The sequence below is a fragment of the Lonchura striata genome, chromosome 1, assembly GCF_046129695.1.
Source record: "Lonchura striata isolate bLonStr1 chromosome 1, bLonStr1.mat, whole genome shotgun sequence".
Lineage (NCBI taxonomy): Eukaryota > Metazoa > Chordata > Aves > Passeriformes > Estrildidae > Lonchura > Lonchura striata.
In genome coordinates this window covers 136,202,771-136,224,528 of record NC_134603.1, presented here as the reverse complement: position 1 = coordinate 136,224,528, position 21,758 = coordinate 136,202,771, and the positions used below count along the sequence as shown (strand labels likewise).

The 21,758-nt window shown below is 41.5% G+C and overlaps 1 protein-coding gene across 3 annotated transcripts; it reads right to left on the bottom strand.

Annotated features, from left to right (window-relative positions):
* Positions 1-73: 73 nt before the first annotated feature.
* On the bottom strand, positions 74-21,422 carry PTER (phosphotriesterase related). 3 transcript variants are annotated; one of them, XM_021551645.2, is made up of 5 exons: positions 21,364-21,422; positions 9,565-10,039; positions 7,616-7,881; positions 4,197-4,337; positions 74-951 (listed from the first exon to the last, which is right to left on the bottom strand). In XM_021551645.2, exons 2-5 carry the CDS (start codon positions 9,994-9,996, stop codon positions 741-743), a joined length of 1,050 nt encoding a protein of 349 aa, XP_021407320.2. In that variant the 5' UTR covers positions 9,997-10,039; positions 21,364-21,422; the 3' UTR covers positions 74-740. The 3 variants fall into 3 exon arrangements, with proteins under 3 accessions (XP_021407320.2, XP_021407319.2, XP_077644405.1); XM_021551644.2 differs by having other exon boundaries at positions 21,377-21,422; XM_077788279.1 differs by lacking the exon at positions 21,364-21,422 and having other exon boundaries at positions 9,565-20,307.
* Positions 21,423-21,758: the final 336 nt, after the last annotated feature.

Below are 21,758 nucleotides of genomic sequence, written 5' to 3'. Positions count from 1 at the left end.
TACATGATTGCTGTGAGACCAAGTTCATGATAAAAAAAATAATGCAATTAAAAAAAGACATCTGTAATAATACTGCACATAGTTTAAGAGGTGATCAAAATGCTTTATTCAAAAATATATTTTTCCATGTATTTTTTACATTTTCAGTTACAATTAAGTAAACTGTTAAACTGGAAAGAAACCTTATCTTTTTTGATTTGAAATTCCTCTTGCCTTCTCTTGTCTATGGAAGCTAATTAAAACTTCCAGACCTTTCAATCAAGTATTACTTAAAGAATATGAGGATAATGAGAAGATTGACAGTATTACAAGGATTAAAATCAGCCCCTGAAGACAGGAAATTTAACTGAAAACCATCATTTCCTTCCAAGGAAATTTCCTTCCAGGTGACACATCTTCAGAAGTACTTTAGAGGTAACATGCAGTAACAGTAGTAGTTTATGCTTTTGAAACAATTATCTTAAAATGTCAGTTGCAAATATTCTGTATGTAGGCTCATATTCAGTAAATCTGTAGATAGGCTCATACTCAGTAAAAATTCACACATGAGCAGACTTTCAGAAGGGAGAAAATATAGAGACAGTACACAATTTTGATGTTCTAATTAAAAAGAAAAGTTATAATTAGTTTATTTGCATCTAATTTATTTTTAGATTTTCAGTTTTTTTTTAATGACTGTTCTATTGAAATCTGAATTTTATCAAGCTTCCTTATAAATCAGGAATATTTATTTATTGTTCCTACTTAAAAGTCAGCCACCGCTTTGGATTTGCTAGGAGTATTTTATCAATTTTATCTTGGGATATGCCTCTAATTAGCATTTTAGGAATTATATTTTTGAGGATATGTGAATATCCATGACCTCCATATTTCATCAACCTGTTCTTGGTGTGCACATCATGAGCCATCAGAATTCTGTCTTCATAGCCTTCATCAATCAACATATGAATCCTGCAAAAGTTGGAAGCATCCCTGTCAGTGAAAGTTCTCACTGAGACAGCACAGAACCCACCAGCATTTACATTTCTTACATTACTGTACTGCTGGACTGTATTATAACAGAAAATACTTAGGTGCTCAGAGGATATACTCCTTACATTTACCTGAAAATAAAACACATTTTTTACTGCATGCAAAGTATGCCACCTCTGAAAACACACCACTACATATATCAAAATGGAGAAGGAAAACTTTGCTTTCAGCACATGACTTTGTATTTCCAGACCCATTGATTCCACAGAGGAATTCAAGAACTTCAGCATCACCATTCACAGGACACAGGTTTTACATAAATGAGTAAATACATAAATTCCTTCTCAGCAGGTTACTTTTTGCTGCTGTAACAAGGTTGGTCCCAGTACATTTGCTAATGACCAGACTCTGTGTGTGACAGGTCTTTAAAGGAGCCTGGTTCAATTACATAAATTTGGTTGAATCCCATTTAGCAAAGCAAGTTAATAAAAAGTTGAAGTTGCCAGTATCATACTCCATATAGACAGTTATCATCAAAACACATCTCAAAGATGTTCATTAAAGAAGATAAATAAGACTGGTATGGCACAGCACATGCAAGAAAATAAGAGGCATTAATTAATATCGCAGGGCAGCTAAACAGCCTTGGCAAAATGACAGGTCAGCTTGGAAAAAGAAGCAATCCTTCTGGTCACACTCTTGTAGCTGGACTACTACAAGTCCTTCTGCTTCACATTTCATTCACATAGCCTTACTCTCTTGATCAGCTAATTTTTTAGCATTTATGTTATGTGGATGTCTATACTTCTGTATTGTATGACTGTTAAGTTTCTCAGTAAGCTTTCATTTAGTTTGGCAGAGGATTGCAGCACTGAAGTGGCAGGGACTGACAGACCAGCCTTGGAAAGTGTTCATTCCTCATGAGGGCCTCCAATTCCATCACTTGCTAGCACTGTGAAGTTCTAATCTTTACCTTCCTGACAATGCTTTGATCAGCAAGAAAGCAAAAACTAGCCTTACAAGAATCCACATTGTATCTGAAAGCCCTTACTGACAAATTCTTACAGGTAGCAGGATCCAACCAGCATGGGCAGCATAAAGAAGGCAAATAGGATAGAATTTGGTAATATTTTATTGTTTTTCAAAAAGCCACCATACATTGTGCCATTCAGTGCACAAGACTACATAAGCATAGTCTTACGACAGCACAACAATCTCCTCCAGCCTGAAATACAGAGAAACCACAAGCCAACCAGAAAGTAAGAGTAATGGCACTGGAGGGACTAAGTTTTTGATGACCAAACATATTATTAGAATAATCTCCTTTAATATTGGACTAATTTAATGCACTGGGGAGGCATATGATCCTTTCAATTTTGTATACATTGCTCCTTTTTGCTCATTCCTCTGTATTTAGTTAGTACCTGTTTCTGACTCCAAACTTCCCCAGAACAGAAGTCAGTGTTTTGCTTGCATTGGCAGTAGACTGCAACCAAACTGCTGAAGCACAGACAGCTAAATTGTGTTAAGTAGGTATGTTATGCCTACAGAAGTTTGTGTTTTGAACAAAAAAGATGTGAACAGGTATTTTCCATTCACTATTTTCATTTAGAGGTCAATTTGATTTCTACCTCTGTGGTGCTGTTTCACAAAACAAAACCCTAAGGAGATTGCCCCAGCCATCCTTAGTTCACTGTGGGTACATCAATATAACTCAAATACACATACTCACACTGTGCAATGAGAAGACAAACCTTTCATCTTTTCTTCCTTTGAACAGACTGCTGCAAGAAATACTCAAGACACTAGAGAGTTTCAGGAGAGATAATGGTGTCTGAGCAAGTATCATGGATGGAATGAAAACTGCCACAGCTGAACACCCTCTTGTTAACCAAGGCCTAGTCCAGTCCTCTCTATATATTCCCCAGTGCTACTGTAGATGCTGACTTTCCATGGCACAGGAGAGGGCAGAGGAAGCAACTTTACTCAACCTAAATGTGAAAACTGTAGGTTCCTTGCAACAGTTTAAAATACTGAGTTCAAGATTGAGGGCATTGTTAAGAAAGAAACAATTTCTAGTGTGAAAAGCAGCAGCAAATGCTTGGGAGGGTGGAAGAATAGCCAAAGCACCTTCTTAAGAGAGAACAGTTTGAAAACAGGTTCGTTTTGAGATTAATCTGACAATGAGGGGGAGCGAAACTACGTCTGAGATGTAAGGGAAAGCTAGAAGTTACTTCATTAGTGATCAGCAATCATAAAATATTTCTCATCAAGGAGAGTGAAAGAACTGTTTGTGACTCTGGAAGGTAAAAAGACACAGGCAAGATGGCAATCCACCCCTCAGACACCTGCCACTTCACTGCTCACAAACACTGTGGACAAACAGCATGGCAGCATCACACCTCCAGATGGAGTAGAAGGAGTGAGGTGTCCATTCCCAGCTGGTCCTACCTTCTCTCAGACAGTTTTTGTACAGAATGTATCTCTTTGGCAAAACTTTGTGTTAACACAGCACAACAGATTGGCCGTGCAGCTGAGCTGAGACTGCAGGTGCTGATGAGAAGCAGGGAAGAGGTATCCTGCCAGTGGGACCAATATTTTCACATTGTGAGTGCAAGGAGAATGGAAGCTCTGAAGAGACAGGAATCACATCCTTCAAAACAGAGAAAGGGCAAAAGGACAGGCGGAGGAAAGGTGATAAAGTGCTTGGAAGAAAAAAGGCAGTTTTCCAGGATGGAAGCACAAATCCATCCAAAACAACCATTGAGTTTTGCTGGGATAGCCAACCAGTGAGGAGATATAACAGGCTGAGATGCTGTTTAGTAGCAGCATTAAGTTTCCAATACTATGTTTCAAACAGGAACACTTAATCCTAACATAAATGCAGTGTTTTCAGACTTTTCCTTTTTACAGACTACAGATTTGACCAGATGAGCATGGAATTAGGACAGAGAATGAAGTTTAAAAAGCTCTTGATCTTCTTCTCAAGTAACTTCCTACAACACTATGATTCTTAATATTCCCCCCAGAAAGAAGAAATTATACATGCTGCTCTAATGGCATGACAGCAGCAGGGGAAAATGGCATTATTTCAGTAGGACAGAAGACAATTTTGAACAACAAGCAGAGTCACTCTGTGATGGTCTTAAAACAAGTATTTTTTTATCAATAATATTTTTTAATCAGTGGCCATGCTATAGCTACAACTGCATGGGAGCAGATACCTTGCAATTCTTTCATTGTCGTTCGGCATGTCAATATCCGGATGGAACTGGTAATGAAGGAATTCTGTACCAAAGAGGTCATACTCTAAGTAACATCCAAGTTTAGCAAATTCGAGAAGTTTCTCTTTATCAAATATGGTCCTGCAGAACATATATAACACAAAGTCAGCACTGTAACAGGAATAAAACATCTTATGGTATGAGGACAGGTACTTTGTGACCTCCTACTTGCAAAGAAAAAAACAAATAATCTATGATATAATTCACCCACTTGAAAAACATGACTCCTGTTTGACACATGCCACTTAAGATGACACACAGCATTGTCCTTCTTACAATCATTTGGTATTTCATGCACTAAAAAACCAAAACAAAACCAACTCTTTCCCCATGAAATAATGAAAACCTCTACAATAATCTTTAAATGGAAACAGGAAGGTTACTTACTTTTGATATCATTAACCCTCTCAACAGACAACCTAACAAGGAAGGACATTTAAGGAGGAGGTTAATTCATAGCGATATAAAAAAAGGACAATGGATTACTTACACGAGACAGATTTACTTTCCCAAAAGAGTTACAGGAGACAGCTTCACCCAGGGCTTGTTTCATCCATCACACACCAGTAATATACAACTTTGTCTTTAGTTTCTATTCTGTACAGTGATGTTTCTAGATTGCCATTAGAGCAGCAATATATCATTGTTTGCACTGGGATCTGGCCAGAATGCCTTAAAGAAATGCTCTCACCAAAATACATAATGGCATTTTGAGTATATGGGACATGGGCTTTACAAAAGATTCGAAAATCGAAGGAACAAAGCTTCTAGCACCTCTCACTCATTTGGAAAAAAACAGCAACAGAAATAAGAGTTCTCTTGAATATTTGGGGTTTTCTTTGAACCATTTTTACTGAGTGTATAAACAGTTCAAAGAAAAACAAAAACACTCAAGTGATACAATTTGAGCTTTATAGCTGCTATAATTTTTTTTTTTTTTTTTTAAGGAGAAACCACATTTCCACAAGAGCAGAACAGTTAATCAAAAGGGCAGTAGTTTGTTGAGGGATTTTTTTTTTTATTATTATTGTAGATATTGATGTCACAAAGCAATTTTATCTTATACAATTACATCACAGTCTGTTGCTATGGAAATGACGGATGTCATAATTTCAATATTATGACTTAACAACCAATCAAGTAGGAGGAACAGATGGGTTGAGAGAGAGAAAATCCATGTTCAAACAAGTCTGCCATCAGCAGGAGTGTAAGACTTGCCAACTGTAATTAATAAAAAATGTTATTTTAAAATAAATGTTACAGTTTACAGAGACTGAACATTTATCACCAAATGAGTTTTCAAAGTGCAGAGCCAAAGAACAGATTATTTTAGATCCAGCCCTGTTCAGTTCACAGGGAGACAGGCATCAAGAGTATTCAATCCTGTGCAGGTGGAAAAACACCCCACAATAGCAACAGCAGCAGTTCCCAGTTCAAATCGCTGATCTCTGAGCTGAAATTGGGTGTTTGGGCAACACTGTCCCTAAACAGCCCTGAGCTCATGGAAAAAGAGGTGGGATATGGTGAAGCACCCTGTATTAGGGACCTCAGCCATAAATACCATGGGGAGAGACACCAAACTGTTATGATGCCCCAGATTCACAACAGCTGCTGTGAGTCTTCTAACAAAAGTTACTCAAGTGAGTTGAGTCAAGATGTTGATGTCCTTTATAACCTTAACCCCTAACAAATGGCTAAAGCAGAAGCCTCAATAGCTTTGGCTTCCAGCCTTTCAGTACACTGTAGTTCCATCACGGACACCTGCTACCTTTTTTTAAATTGCAAGACATGGTAGCTAGCATTTTAGTTTTATCATTTAATTGTAAATCCACTGGAAAACTACCATTCTGTCTGTAAAATGCAAACATGCAATACGGAGCTATGTACAAATTTATCTCACATTTAAGGGACCAGGATGCTCCCACATGGATTTTTCTTACTGGAGGAGACTTAAAATGTTAAATGCACATTGCAAAGCCAAACTTCACAGTAGTTTATGTTATAGCAAGTGCCAACCTGAATGTGTGAAAGTAATGATAGAAAGAGATAAAAGGAAATGTCATATTGTGCATCAGCAGCTGTTATTGAAACTGCGCCTCTGTTTTCCTACTTATATTGCTTAATTTCCATCAATTAATTATTTAATTCAACTATTTACAACAGTATATAAGAGAAAAAAAGCCATAATTGTATGTTTATGTTGTATCAAAATGGCTACATAAGTACTGATGCCTGCAGCTTGCTCAGTCCTCTTTCATAAAAAGATTTAAGTAATCAGTTTTTTCTCAAAAAGGGGTGAAAAATGCAGCTATAGATACAGTGGAACACAGGTAAATACAAAAAGGAAGTAATTTATAAATATTCAAATACAATTTCATGGCACTAATTTTATGCTCCTAAAATTGTCAAGTAAAACATGCAGCTCTGTGTGAATAACAAGCACCTGTAGCTTGATTTGCAAGCTCTTAGAGCCTGTAACCATAAGAAATTTGGAGCACAGTGCTGTTGCCTGTATTACATTCACACTGAGAGAAAACAATCCAATTGCTGAGAATCATATGACCACAAATAGTCTCCATTATTCAGCGACTGGACAAAGTAATCAATGCTTGGACATACTCCAGCTCACCATGAGCAACACAAGGTCATACAAAACTAATTTGTAACTGTATTTCTGTAAAACTGTAGAACTGTATTTCTAAGCTGGAGACAGAAAAGCATCCCAGTTTCTTTCTGTGCAACTCCAAGCTCCTGGTTTTTGCTCTCAAGGAAACTAACAGTTAACTATCTGGTCTATGCTATGGACTATCCAAAACCCAACTATTTTCTTTTTAAGCAGTAGTTCCTCTGTCTGGTAGTAGAACATTGAAAATCTGCCTTTTGCTTTGATCCAGACTCAAGACAAATTAAGGAAATCTCCATTAGCTTCTGTGAGATTTTTGGCAAGGCCATTAAGAGTGATCCAGTTCTCAAAAACACTGGAAGCCCAGCAACTTCCAACCCAATTTAGTGAGAGCTGCTCAGTGCCCAATGCTTTGTAAATACAGGGATTTGTGTATGGATACAAATTAATGAAATTCTCATTTTTAAAATGTAGCTACAGTTATTCCTAATCCCTCTGCCAGGCTTTCAAAGACAGCATTTAAAATACCAAAATCTCTATCAATGTCAATCTAAAACCTGATCCTGGAGTGAAGTGGACTGAAGTGCTGGAGGCAGATCAAGCTCTATATAAGCACTTATTTTTGAGTCAGTTAACTTGAGGGTAAACTCTATGTCACCTTTTCCCAGTGCAGTCCTGCGAAACTCCAGTGAGTTGTGGCAACACTTCAGGAAGCACAGCAGAAGAGTCTCCTTACCTGTCGAGGTGAGACATGACTGTCTTTGAAGCATCAGCCCCAGCTTCCTGCAGGATACGGATAATCTGGAAAGGGGAGTTGCTGTTCCTGCCAGGATGGATGATAACAGGGCACCCAAGCTGTGCCTGAGCCTGTGCTGTTGCCTGAAGCACTCTGTGTTCACTCGGAGTCAAAGGCCAGGAGCAGCCTATTTCTCCCACCACACCACACTTTATATTAGTCCCATCTGCTCCTTTGAGTACCTCATTAACAATAATCTCTGTCAGCTAGAAACAGGAAAAGGAGATTTTTGGTTATTATTACTATTTGTGTTAAATAGCATCAAATTTGGCCTATCGACGCTGGGCTAGTTATGCTCCCAAGGTCTTTCTGAATTTATTTAATTAACAGCTGGGTGTGTGAAAACACTGGAGTTAAAATCTGGTTTCTGTCAACTAATGTTATGCTAGCCATTCACTAAGACCAAAATAAACAGAGAAGCAAATCAATTTAACAGTATCCAGTCACACATTTGTCCAGGTTTGCCAAGAAAGCTGGTCTACATGTAATTTGAACTCTGATTTAGGCAGACATTAAGTTTTCTTTAAAAAAAGCAAAGGATAGTTTATTCCAAAATCTTTGCCTTGTACTCTTGAATTGGCATCAGACACAATTCAATGTAGTTTTTGCAAAACAGGATCAGAGAATGAGGAAACCTTGTCATACATATAGGGAAGAGAGAAACTCTGGCAAGCATCCTGAAGAGACAAATTTAAAGGCAAAACCTGCTTATGGGAATGCCAATGTAAAACAACAGGAGATCTTCCAAACTACAAAAACAAAACACATTTGACAAATTTATAGGATCGAAATTAGCCTGATTTAGAGCATGTATAGACAAAACCCATCAGAATCTCTTAATAAAACTATTTTGTTATAAAAGCTTTTCCTCTCCCAGAATAGGCCATGTATCTTAAGCATACATTCAGAACTGGGAGCACAAAATGGCCTTCTAAGGCACCTTGATGATGGCTCATTCTAAGTGCTGAGTACAGGAAATCTGTGGGTCTCCATCAGTCCATCAAACACAAAAGGGAAAACTTTGCCTTGAGAAATCTATTTGTGTCTATGCTATTTGCATTTCAAGCAATGGAAGAACATTTAGGAAAAACAGTACTCTTGTGTTCAGTTTGGACCAGCTTGGGTCCAGTTTTTTTGGCAGCACTGATCAAGTTTTGACCATTGATTTTTAAAATTAATTTGACTCATTTGTAAACTGTGACAGATTTTTTTTTTTTAATTGTCAGCTCCACTTATACACATTCACAGCCTCCTACCTTGGAGAGTTCCATTCACTCTTCTCCTCATCAACACATTTTCTTAATAAAAGATAGAATACTTATTATTACAGGAACATCTGGGGACCTCAGGTATTATTAACACATTGTCTTAGTCACTGTACAAACAGGCTGATGTAGACTATGCCCTGAAAAGCCTGGACAAATGATAGAGAACTATGACACACAGCCTGAGCAGAGCAGTGATTTACAATTGTCCTATAAATATTGCAATTATTTATACTTTCTACAAGAATGCTGGGTAAACTTATTGGGAAGCAATTAGCAAGAGGTAGCAAGCATAAACTCCTTCCTTAAAAAACAGTAAAAAACTCAAGATAGTTTGGCGTGTACCAAATATCCAGACATGAAATACTGTATTTTCCTTTTACTGTTGCATTATAACAAATCCCTCAAAGAAAATGGAGCTTAAGAACTGGAAATTCTGACAGATAAACCAAGCATATGAAAGTAGTGCTGCTCCTGATATTACACACAAGCAGTAATGCTGTTCCTGTTTTCTATGCTGAGCACTTCTGTATTCCATCTATTTTACTGGAACTTGTCTCCAACTTTGGTTTACCCAGGGATAATTCACAGGACAGAGGCACTGAAGCAATGGTTAAGACCTACCTGCTCCACTGTCATGGCCTGTGTTTGAGAAGAATGAGTGGAATCCACATAAAACCCAGCACCAGCAATAATATGAACTCCAGTTTCTTCAGCAAGTTTCTTCAAAGTATTCATATCCCGGCCAATTCCCGTTGTTGTGTTTTCCACAATTGTCCCACCACCAGCTGCTTTAAAATACAGCAGCTCCTCCCTCACAGCATCTGTCTCCTGATACAAAAGAAGGTTTTCTTTATGGCTGTAGGGATTTTGCTTAATCCAAAACAAGTTCTTCATCTCAATGGGCTCATTAGACAAAGGCTCTTGGCCTGGAGAAGGTGGACAAAAGCAGCTGCTGTAGTCCATAGTCAAGTGTTCATGAGTCAATGTGTAGCCAAGACAGTCTGGCTCCACAGGGCCCAAGACAGTCTGCACTTTCCCACTCAAGGAAGGCATTTTTCTTTAACAAATGGAAAAAAAAATCAGATCCTAAAGGAATCTGGGAAAGAAGAAGAAAGGAAACAAAAACATTTCAGAAAGAGCATGATTTTCTCAGGTGATTTCTGAAATCCCTCCTCCCTCTTGCACATGTACCTACACTCTGTGTGTGTTTGCTGGGATGTTTCCAAAAGCTGTTTGTAGCAAGGTGGTCAATATCAAAAACAAGACATTTATTTTACCCAACTGTGCTTGTATCAGTACTCCAGCAACATAAACACATCACATTCCAGTACATGGAAACTGTTATTATTTATTGTGCTGCAGTCAGGATCACATTAAGATAAATGTTTCCTATTTAATAAAACCACTGTTTGTTCATTTAGGATTCTTTGCTCTTCAGCAGCTGTCAAATTTTGTCAGCTTCAGACACTAGATGAACACACTTGGCACCAAGGCTGAATATTCCTCACTTGTATGTTCAGTGTATTTATCTCTGGCCTCCAAGACTCAGTGTCCCTCTCACATGCCAAGGAAATAGTCTGTGTTTGGGCACATTGTCTGCCCCTCTCCATGTGGAATGCAGGGGTGGGGGCAATAATCTGCTCCTCTGGCTTCAGCAGGACTCAGGTTCTCCTACCAGCTGTGTTCTGGAGGACTGGAACAGCCCAGGACCACTCCTCTAAGGCTGACAACAGCCGCCAAAGATCCAGCATGGCCCACAAACAGCGGTGGAGAAGATGAAGTGCTTCAGTGGGCAAATATTTTACCAGTTAAGAACAGACCTTAATCTAACAATTTATATGTGGTTTAGCATCTCAGACAATTTTTAATTCATCTTTAACATAAATTAAAAAATGTTACTTCTCAAAACTTCAAACTAACAGTGACAAAGAAGCACTGAGGTTACAGTCTGCAGTTGGTTCATGTCAAAGGCCCTGTGCCAATCTGGCCTAACTCACTGCAGGTTAGAATTTACTGCAGCTCTCCCCATTGGGATTTTGGGGTTTTACCCTTTTGGGAGGGGGGGGTTAGTCCTGACTAACCAGTTCATGTTAGATCTTCCAGATGCTAGTCACAAAGGCTTGAGGATATATAGTTAAAATCCCTAGTCAACCAAAATCATGAGTTATGAAACAAAATACATGTTTAATCATGTCCAGAGGAAAGGACTAACTAGAGCATGCATTATTGATTAAAGAGAGAGGTCCTTCCCATTTCTGTCTCCCTTTTAGTGAATAATGTCATAAACATGGGTTTGTTACTGGTAAAGCCCTCAGAGGACATTTTCCTTTTAACTGCTAAAGTTAATCTACCAGGATGACAGAAAAACTGAAATCTGAAGGGCACTGAACTCCACATATCAAAGGGCACAGGAACATCAAGATCTCTTTAGGGATACTTTGATCTCATGTGAAGCAGTCACTGTCAGAGCACCAATGCACAAAAGTGACCCAGCCTCTGGAAAAGGCAGCTATTGCCTGCCCAGTGAAGTCTAGAGTGCTGGTGCTCATTTTAATATGAAGAGTTGGCCATCCATAAAAAAGAGAAATGACTGTCTGACTATGTTTACTTGCCTTGTGTAAAAGCTGATTAGGAAGAACTGTTCTTTTAGGAATTTTGTTCCTAACTAGCATGTTAACTTGTTTGAGAATAATTTACTCTCATAGAACAGACTGCTGGCTGATTAATAGGATGATTTATTTTTCTTCCAAACAGATTAAGAAGTGCATGATTTCAGAAAATATTCTTGAGCAAATAATTAAAACCAAAATACCTGTCTTAGTCAGAAACTTCTCCTAGCTGCAATTCAATTAAACAGTCATTAATTCCATCCTTGAAGAAGGCTGGTGCTCTATATAGAGCAACCCACTATTTTGGAGAAAGTTGAATGATCTGAGTCCTTCGTATATGTACAGCAAAGCAACTGACATAATTCTAAGCATTACCTTTGCTTTATTTTTTTGCCCTTCCCCCTTTTTTTAATGTTAAATCTCTACACTCTGGCATTCAGTAAAACCCTAACAGCACAGAGTGATAACTACCCCCTGCATTAGATTCGCACTTCTCTTTCCCCATGTTCACTGACAATTTTCCAATCCATTTATTAAGTTAGCAAACCAAACCTATATACAATTAAATACACAAGTATTTAGTTTCTTTTGATAAAGCTTGACACAAATCAATTACCAGCTCCCGTGCCAGGTTACTCTTGTAGCAGACACCAACCTGTTGATTTTTAAACACTAGATTACAGATTACAGCTCACATACAGAATTTATAGAACCTTTTGACTGCGGCCAAGGATTTTTATAAATATAAGCATCACAAAAAATGGAAACTGACACAAACAGCATTTAAAGTAGGCCTAATTTTATCTTAATGAAAAATAAATTAATATTAATGCCTGTTCCTGTTAACTGACAGTTTTCGAAACCAACCACTCTTAATAAAAGAGTTATAGAAAATAAAGACAGCCAATTACCTGTGACTGGAATTATTTTTGAAATCACTGTCCTGATATCTTCCCAACTGTCATTCACATAGAGTCTGCCCTGGTTGTGCTATGATACATTATTCCTAGTCAGATTCAATTGATTGAATCAGAATTACGTATTTTTAAAACAGATTTTAGGTGCAAATAGCTTTTAAATGGAATCAGGATTCCTACTTAATTTAAGCATGTATATGTTACTACAGGAATCACTGTGTGGTTTACTCATGACTTGCATGCCATATTTTACACAGAACTTTCTTTTGAAAAAGTTTCTTCTTTCAAACACCAAGGACTGCATTCATATAATCTCATTTAGCCATTTAAATTATGTATGTCTACTACAGGACAATCATCTTGAGATGGAAGGACATATCTATAGGCAATTCATCCAGCTTATTTTTAATGCCTGTAAAAGGACAGGACAAGTAACTTCCTGTAATGTTACCGTCCTTCCATGGACTAAGGAGTGAGCCAAGAAACAATCCAGGACAAACAAGTATACTTCAGAGGGCTCTACACAGGATATGTGAATTATATTTCCTTAATCTTAACCCAGTTTAAGGGGATGCGAAAATGTGCTGATTCCTATCACAGAAGATAAATAGGTAGGTTCATATCTGGCAATAACAGCTATTTTGGTTTTGAAAATCACTAATTTATGTGGTGGTATTGCCAAGGAGCTCTTGCACAGACCAAGACTTCTCAGCTCTGAGTGCTGTATAAAGAGAGAGATAAATTATATTTCCTGAAAATTACAAATTCAGACTAAAAAATGAGAAAATTCTTTAAGATGTAACCAAAACGTTTATTATTTCACAAAAGCCATGAAACACTACCTTACCATTTTTGTAATAAACTCTGGACAAATCTTTATAACCACTAACTCTATGGTGTATAAAATACAACTCTCACCATTAGCCAACTACCAAATCCTGGTGAAGTAAATAATTTTCCTAGAGGTATTGTTAAGAGAAAAGAGATTTGCTACTACAAAGGTCATGGTGCTGCATTCCTGACTCTGGTAAAAACTCCACTGAGTTCAATAGATGTTTTGTCTGAATACTGATGACAAGATTTATGCTTCCACTTTTCCCATCTGAAAAGTGCGCTTCAGTCATTGTGTCATTTTAATGGCCTTGTAATGGGAAGTCCCCCTAGGTTTGGATTAGCTGCTTCCTACAGTAATCTCATATTGCTGAAACATTATAATCACATAAACACAGTTTCCATATGCTAATTCTGCATTTGTTTTGATTGGGTAAGCACATTTTAATAGCATTAGCACAGATTCTCTGTAGACCGGTGTGAGAATCATTTCATTGTCATTACATTACAATGTGAGATTAGAGCAACATTAAATCCAGATTGCTGTGACATAAAATTTACCAAAAAAAAAGCAAAAAGAATGGCTCAGTGGGTATTAACTGTACCCAGAAAAAGTTAAACACAGCTGCCATTTAGAAACAAGGGCTGCCCTGGCTGCATCAAGAGCATTTGAAGTGGGTATTTCCTTTATAACCACACAGCCCTGGGAAATGTGATACAGCACAGGCTCACTATATATTTACAGATGGAGGAAATGTTCTGAGTATTCAATTCTAGTTTGAGCAACCCCTACAGAGCATGGAAAAGCCACTAATTAGAAATATGTGACACATCTGTAGGAAATTACTATTAGTTAGTCTATGCTGTGTTATCTCACCATTCCCCACATGTAAGCATTTTGTGACAAGGGAAAAAGTTAGCAAGACAGGGAGAAGAGAGGCACAGGGTAAGAGAACATGTACAGATTATGTCAGGAAAAATTTTAAAAAACCTTATTTTTCTCTTCCCTCATGTTTCTGCCAACCATGTAGAGGTTAACAGAAAGGAATTCAGTACCGCCTGCAGTTCCTTCTCTTCCCCACCAGACAAGCAAGCTTTCTAACCTCTCCAGATTTATTCCACCTTCTTCAAAAATATATTCACGAATGCTAATTACAGTGCAAACATGCCTGAAACCCAGCAGTCCCTTGGACACAGATTTCAGCAAACACGGCTTCTTTGCTCATGCATGTTGTAAGAAAGCACAGCTACAGGGGCTGTGGAGTTGAGCCTGCCACAGCTGTGTGGCTGAGTGCAGCAGGAAGACAGAACTTGCATTTGCTCCAGGACAGATGCAGACTCAACTGTCATTTAGTCCAGCAAATCCCTGTAAACCAGTCACGGCAAAGGTGTCCAAGACAGGCAATCTCACACCATCACTAGTTTGTGTTACATGAGAGAACAAGTCTTATATTGCTTTTGGGTTATTCAGCCTAAGAAAAAGAATTTGAAGATGAGTGGAAGTACTGAAAAAATTGAGGTTTCTGGGCAAACGCGGGCCTCTTCTGTAGAAACAGCAGATATACTGCTCTGAAGGTGACAGATTATTTTCATTAAACGTCATAAATGTTCTTCCCTGTCTTCGGAATTGACATTGGTTAGAAGTGGCATTGGTCCTTTTCCTCTCCCAAAATGGAGCTATGAGAGTATCACGAATTGCTGAACTTCAGGCTAACTCAAGGCTTTGTGTCCTAAGGAACAATGTCATATGGGAGATTTTTCATGCCTTGAATAAAACTTTTATGAGAGAGGAACACTTATGGTGCCTCTCTCCCACACAAACTCGTGCCTAAGCCCACAGGAGCATATGTTGCAGCTCTTCCCTTTGTGGGCCAGTCTTTGTTTCCCACCCTTGGGTGGCTGTATCTTCATGCTGCATGTATACAAGTATCACCATTTTGGACGTGTAAGCTCTTGAATGGGTAGAAATTGGCCAACAGACTCAAAGCCTAGAGAATTCTTGGGGGGGATTATTTAAAAAGCATCATCTATTCTACCTTGCTGCATTTTTTTCATGAAACACATTATTCTGGAAATACTCAGAATAGTGGGTTAATTTTGCGGCCTTCAGTGACCTACCTCTGGTCCCCAAACCATTCAAGAACATATTTCCTTAAGAAGTCAAGCCAAAAGAAACGCTAAATATTGCTTTTTACTAAATCTTCTATATACGGTTTGAGCAACCAAAACCCTTTACACTACAGAAGTGAGAAAGAATACTAAAAGTAAGACTTTATATCAGGTTACACTATGTACTATGAAAAATAATTAGAAGAACTTTACACAAGCCTTATAGAATCCAACTATGATAAACAGAAGTCCCACCAAAATATGCAGGTACACACACTCCATAGCAGCTACATTGCTTGAATAGCACTGTCAATGTTCTACAATCTAAAGCAGTCACTTAAATTTAAAGAAAAACATAAACACCAGTACACATATGGGAAAGGCCAATTTATTGATGCCCTGCCTCAGAACCTCTGAAAAGCACACTCAGATAAGGAGCTGGGTAAACGAGAAGCAAAGCTTTTAAATGTTCACCTGAAAAGAAAGAAAATTCTTACAGCATCTTCCCTCTGGCTCAACTCATGGCAGACAGACATTCCAGCTTTGTATGGTTTGAGGGTCATGTTCTGGCTCTAGCCAGGCTTTAAGCCAGGCATATCTAAATCAGATTGGTCCCTTACAGTTGAACTGTCACACCAGGACAAGCGCAGCGTCTTGCACCCATCTCGCAGGGTGGACAAACCTTGGGGAACAAAGCAAGCACGTGTGATTTGCCCCAAGAAGCAGAGTCCAAGTCACCTCCTATATAGAACTTTGCACACTTTTTTTCCAATTTGGTTAAAGTTTAGCTTTTGTGACCAGAATAGTCAGACTTACATTTTACCTTATTTCTGTGCAGATAACAGTCTCAAAATCTAGGCTTCTGTGAGCAAAGTCACATTGAAGTTTCTCTTCCTCAGAGATCTGAGACCAGCATACCCCTAAGTGTTTTTTCATTAACATCTCTTTAGAAGAACTTCAGGGAATTTTACATTTTGGGCAGCTTCCAAAATTACTCCTGATAAAAGGTCAGATAAAAATTCTCCTCCAGGGTCAAACATTACATTAATTATATTTTACATGCACACATAGTGTTTTTAGGCCACAAATCAGAACTGAAGTCACATTATGCTATATGCAAATATGGGCTAAGTCCTGCATGTTGATACATACATTCATATTCTTAAGACTTAACAGACTCACATTTGCTTCTTGAGGGTTCTGGGGTACAAGCACATATTCTCTTTCTTTTGAGGAAACAAGGTGTATGGAAAAAAAGTCTCCTTTTCAGGAATATATATCCAGCCTTCATTCACTCTAAATTTCAAATCTGAAACAAGCGTACATCTTAACTCCACTCTTTGTTGTTATTCTCATTGACTTTCATTGGTTTTCTCTCTACTTGAGGTCACATACACATATTTTCACATCAGTTTAAACATTTCAGTAAGCATCCTGGGTGGAGCATTATCACTTGCTTGTACAGTCCTACAGAGTCACATCAAACCACTCCATGAGCTTCACATGCAGAAATGCACCACACAAATCTAAGCAATGGATGAGTGACATGCATTACTACCTTTTGATCAAAACTGAACATTAATATATAGAAAAATTCAGATGAATGAACCCCAGGGTCAGTTTTGCCACAGAACACAGCAGTCACTGATACACTAAGATCTGTAAAGCCACGCATGTTGGAAAAGGCAATTTGCTTCAGAGTTTCTTTCACTATCACAGACTGCAGCAACTAAAAAAAGCAGGGGCTTCCAGAAAACCACCTTCTTTACTAGGGAGTGATGAGCTTAGATGCAAAGAACTGAATTCAATGTCCCACTGCTGCAAACAACAGTATCACAAAATTTGCAACAAATCTGAAGACCTAATGGGAAAAAAATACCCTGAGAAAAGCCTTTGGACTGTGACTGCTCTCTGTGACTGTGGAAGGAAATGGAAGCTGTATGTCCTTCTCAAGAAACAAGTCCACACAAGAAAAGTTAATGTGAGTCAAGGAAAAGCTCAAAACTGATGGGTGTAGCTCAAGGAGTATCTTTTACCTCAGAAACATTACATAAAGTCTGCCTGCTTTGTCAGTGGTCAATGACCTCTTGCTTATACAACTCCTGTTTTTAAATTCTTACTCCCATCTGGATACAACAGTGGAATGCTAGGAACAACCAACACACAGAAGCTGACAAAATTTCCAGGTCTCCTACATATCCTTCTATTTCTTTTCCAGGTATTGCTGAATCTTCAGTCTTCATCAGAACTGGACACAGAACCTTGCCACTGTTTTGCCTTTTTATATCACAAAATATCTGAAAGAAGATACCAACTCAGTATTTTTGTCCTGGAAACTATTATCTGTTTTTAAAAAAAATCCTGGCTATCCAGTCTAAAGTGAACAACAAAGAACAAAGTCCTAAAATAAAGCTTATAGAACACCAGAGTTCAAGCAATTAGACCAGTTGAAGATTTCCAGACCGATCTGAAAATGACCCATCTGCCAAAAGGTACACAAATCACAGCAAAAAAAGAGGTAAACTCCTTTCACTTGATCACTAATCCTCACTGTAGTAACTCTGGACAGGGCAAAGATAACTGTGGGATAAAACAATTCTCCTTTTACATTTTGAGGAAAGAGATGAGATTCCAAAAGAGCAGAAAAAGGGAGTAGTTCAGCAGGTAACATACTGTTCTTTGATCCCACCACCTCCACAGAAGTTACTTCATGAAAAACCCTGTGGCTTTGGCTACACAACAGTAGGGTTTCAGAATACCTTTGAGAAGAGTGATTCTACATTTCTGAGATCCAAGTAAAACAAAATTATTTACTTAAAGCTAATCTAAGAGATGATGGTGGTGGTCTTCCTTCTTGCTTCCTTTTTATGAGTAGTTAAGACCTTATGAAACATATCCTAGGCTATTGTTAGGATAAAAGCTTTTCCTGAATTATTACCAACATACATATATCAGACCAAAGACATGACTACTGCTTAGAAAATTCTGAGGAAGCTTTTAATTTGTGACCAGAAAAATTACACTGAAGCAGAAAAGCGACCCTACCAGTTTTGAGAGGATGTAGTTTCTTCTTAGAACTAGAGGGATGGGATACTTCCCTTACCCTCCAATATATCTGGCAACCAAATTTTCCAGAAATGTAGAAAATGTAAAAGAGGTCAAAACTGTTCTGAATCAAACCAGAGACTTCTACCTTAGGTTTCCACAGCTTAGATGGATCTCTAATTCCCTCATACCAGACTAGTGGCCAGTCTGATACAAGCAGAAGCCTCACACTGTTTTCATGAACCTTACGAAGTCTTGGTTTCATCTGACTAAAAAACTGATTTGTTCAGTATTTCTAGTCCTGAAAGATGGGAAAAACATTTTAGACCTACATTAAGTGAAATAAGGAAAAAAAATTCACAGAATGTTCAGAGGCATAGTCCTTTAATAAACACAGAACTCACTGGTGCCATATGCTTCACTATATACTGATTTTTATGTGTGAGAAGCAAGCTGATGGCTCCTAACAGAGGGAAGCTGTGACACTTATTCCTGCTGCACCATGCACTAATTTAGTAAGTTAGCACTGGTCACCTATATGAAATATAATTGAGCATCTGAATGCCATTGTTACCACCTTTGATTATAACTATGAAAATGAATGTGATGATGGTGACAGGATGGAAAATATTACATCTGTTAAATTCCAAAACATAAGAGGCATTCATAATAATAAATGACATATATGTAGTCTTTCATAAAACAATCCCAGAGTACCTGACAAAATGATACAAAACTACTTATTAGAAGCATTGCTTCACCCATCACTGAAACACAGCCCCCAGCAGAAAGAAGGAAACAACCTTTAAATATTACAGAACATATTATGACAGAGGACGCTGAATAATTTATCCAGTGTAAAGCAGAAGGGAATTTCAGACAAGTAAAACAAAATTTCCCAGAAGTGACCTCCAGCTAAAAACTGGTTTCATTCAAGAACTGTCACAAGCCACTAGCATACCAAAGATACCACCCTTTACAACAGACACCTGAAAAAAAATAATTATGTTTACAGGTATCTTGGAGATCATATATACATTCGAGTACTTGCTAGGCTCTCCAGAGTTCCTCACCAACAGGACCTGTATGCTTCAACTTACGACCAAACTGACCACGACACAAGACCTAATGCGGGGGGCGGGGTGCTAAAATCCAAGGCCATTGCCCAGCAGTGGCTTTGCCACTGTACTGAAGCACGCTTGGCAAGGGGAGGTGAACCTCCCTCGCTCAGATTCAGCCTCCCTTCCGCAGCTCCCCAAGCCGGTGCCAGGGGAACAGGGAACCTGCTGCAGCTGTGCAGGGAACAGGCAGCAAGCCTCAGGCCACAGGGAACATGCATGGTGTAGTGTCGTGTCCCAACAGGGCACACAAGCAAGTTTGGAGCTCTGCTGCTGAGCCCTGACAAGCTTAAACAACTCTGGAAGCATCTTGCAGAGGGCTGCTGGTGCTTCCAGATGGAGAGGCAGCTGAAGGCAGGCTCTGAAGGTCCCAGTTTTGGATTGAGGCATTTGTTCCTTCACAGAGACACCCTCAGGAACTGTTGGGAGAGGAGTACTAGAGAGGACGTAGTTCCAATATTTAACTTGTTATGGCTGTACAAATATTAAATACCACTGCTAATAATAGCAGTGTAGCTGCACTCACACAGTGAAGCCGCCTAAGCTCGGGGCTCACTCTGTGGGTAACTATCATCTGGTGCTGTAAAGCGCTTCTGCAGAGAGGAGCTGCTCGTCCCCTCGCACTCCACACGCTCCCCGCAGGAGCCCTGCCTGACCCGGCGCCTCTGCCCCTGGTCCGGCAGCAGCACCTCGGCCGGGGCTGCAGCGGCCCGAGCCCGGCACGGCCCGGCACGGCCCGGCACAGCCCGGCACTGCCCGGCACGGCCCTGCACAGCCCTGCACTGCCCGGCACGGCCCTGCACTGCCCGGCACGGCCCTGCACTGCCCGGCACGGCCCTGCACGGCCCTGCACTGCCCGGCACGGCCCTGCGCTGCCCGGCACGGCCCGGCACGGCCCTGCATTGCCCGGCACAGCCAGGCACGGCCCTGCGCTGCCCGGCACGGCCCGGCATTGCCCGGCACTGCCCGGCACGGCCCGGCGCTGCCCGGCACGGCCCTGCATTACCCGGCACAGCCCGGCACGGCCAGGCACAGCCCGGCACTGCCCGGCACGGCCCGGCATTGCCCGGCACGGCCCGGCACTGCCCGGCACGGCCAGGCACGGCCCGGCACAGCCCTGCGCGGCCCGGCACAGCCCTGCGCGGCCCGGCACAGCCCTGCATTGCCCGGCACAGCCAGGCACGGCCCGGCACTGCCCGGCACGGCCCTGCACTGCCCGGCACGGCCCGGCACTGCCCGGCACGGCCCGGCACGGCCCGGCACTGCCCGGCACGGCCCGGCACAGCCCGGCACGGCCCTGCGCTGCCCGGCACAGCCAGGCACGGCCCGGCACGGCCCTGCACTGCCCGGCACTGCCCGGCACGGCCCGGCACTGCCCGGCACGGCCCGGCACGGCCCGGCACTGCCCGGCACGGCCCGGCACAGCCCGGCACGGCCCTGCGCTGCCCGGCACAGCCAGGCACGGCCCGGCACGGCCCTGCACAGCCAGGCACGGCCCGGCACAGCCCGGCACGGCCCGGCACGGCCCGGCACAGCCAGGCACGGCCCGGCACTGCCCGCCCCGGCTCTCGCTGCCCGCCCGCCCCTGCCCCGACACCGCCAGCGCCTCCCGCTCTTCCGCCTCGGGCCTCCCCGGCCGGCAGCGAGCAAGCGAAAGCCGCTCTCGCCCCTCAACTCTCGGGCGAAGTTTCCCGGCCCGGGCGCCTCGTCGGGCCGAGGGCACCAAGGGCGATCCCGGCACGGCTCCGGGCCGCGGGAGAAGGCGGAGCGGCTCCGCTGGAGCTCCCGCACCCCGCTCGCTCACCGCGCGGCCCGGGCCCTCCGCCGGCAGCGCCGCGCCCGCCCCGGCGGGGCGGGACTACCGGGGCGGGAGCGAGCGGTGCAGCAGGGCGGCGGGGCTGGGCAGCCCGGCGTGCCGGGCGGGAGAGCGGGAGAGCGGCCGGCAGCGCAGCGCTGCCCTCTGCCTCCCTGTGGGACCCGCCCAGCTCGCCGCCCGGCCCCGGGGCTCCCCGTGCAGCTGTGCTTTGTGCCGTCCTTCGCTCCCAGTACGAATGAGAGTCGGTGGCTGGGAGCATCCTGCCGGTCCTTGTGCGCACCCCCTGTTTGCACAGGGAGGAGGCTGGAATGCACGGAGTCGTTCCGGAGTGGGGGAGTGGGAGTTCGCGCTGAGTGCTTGGGCTTGCAAG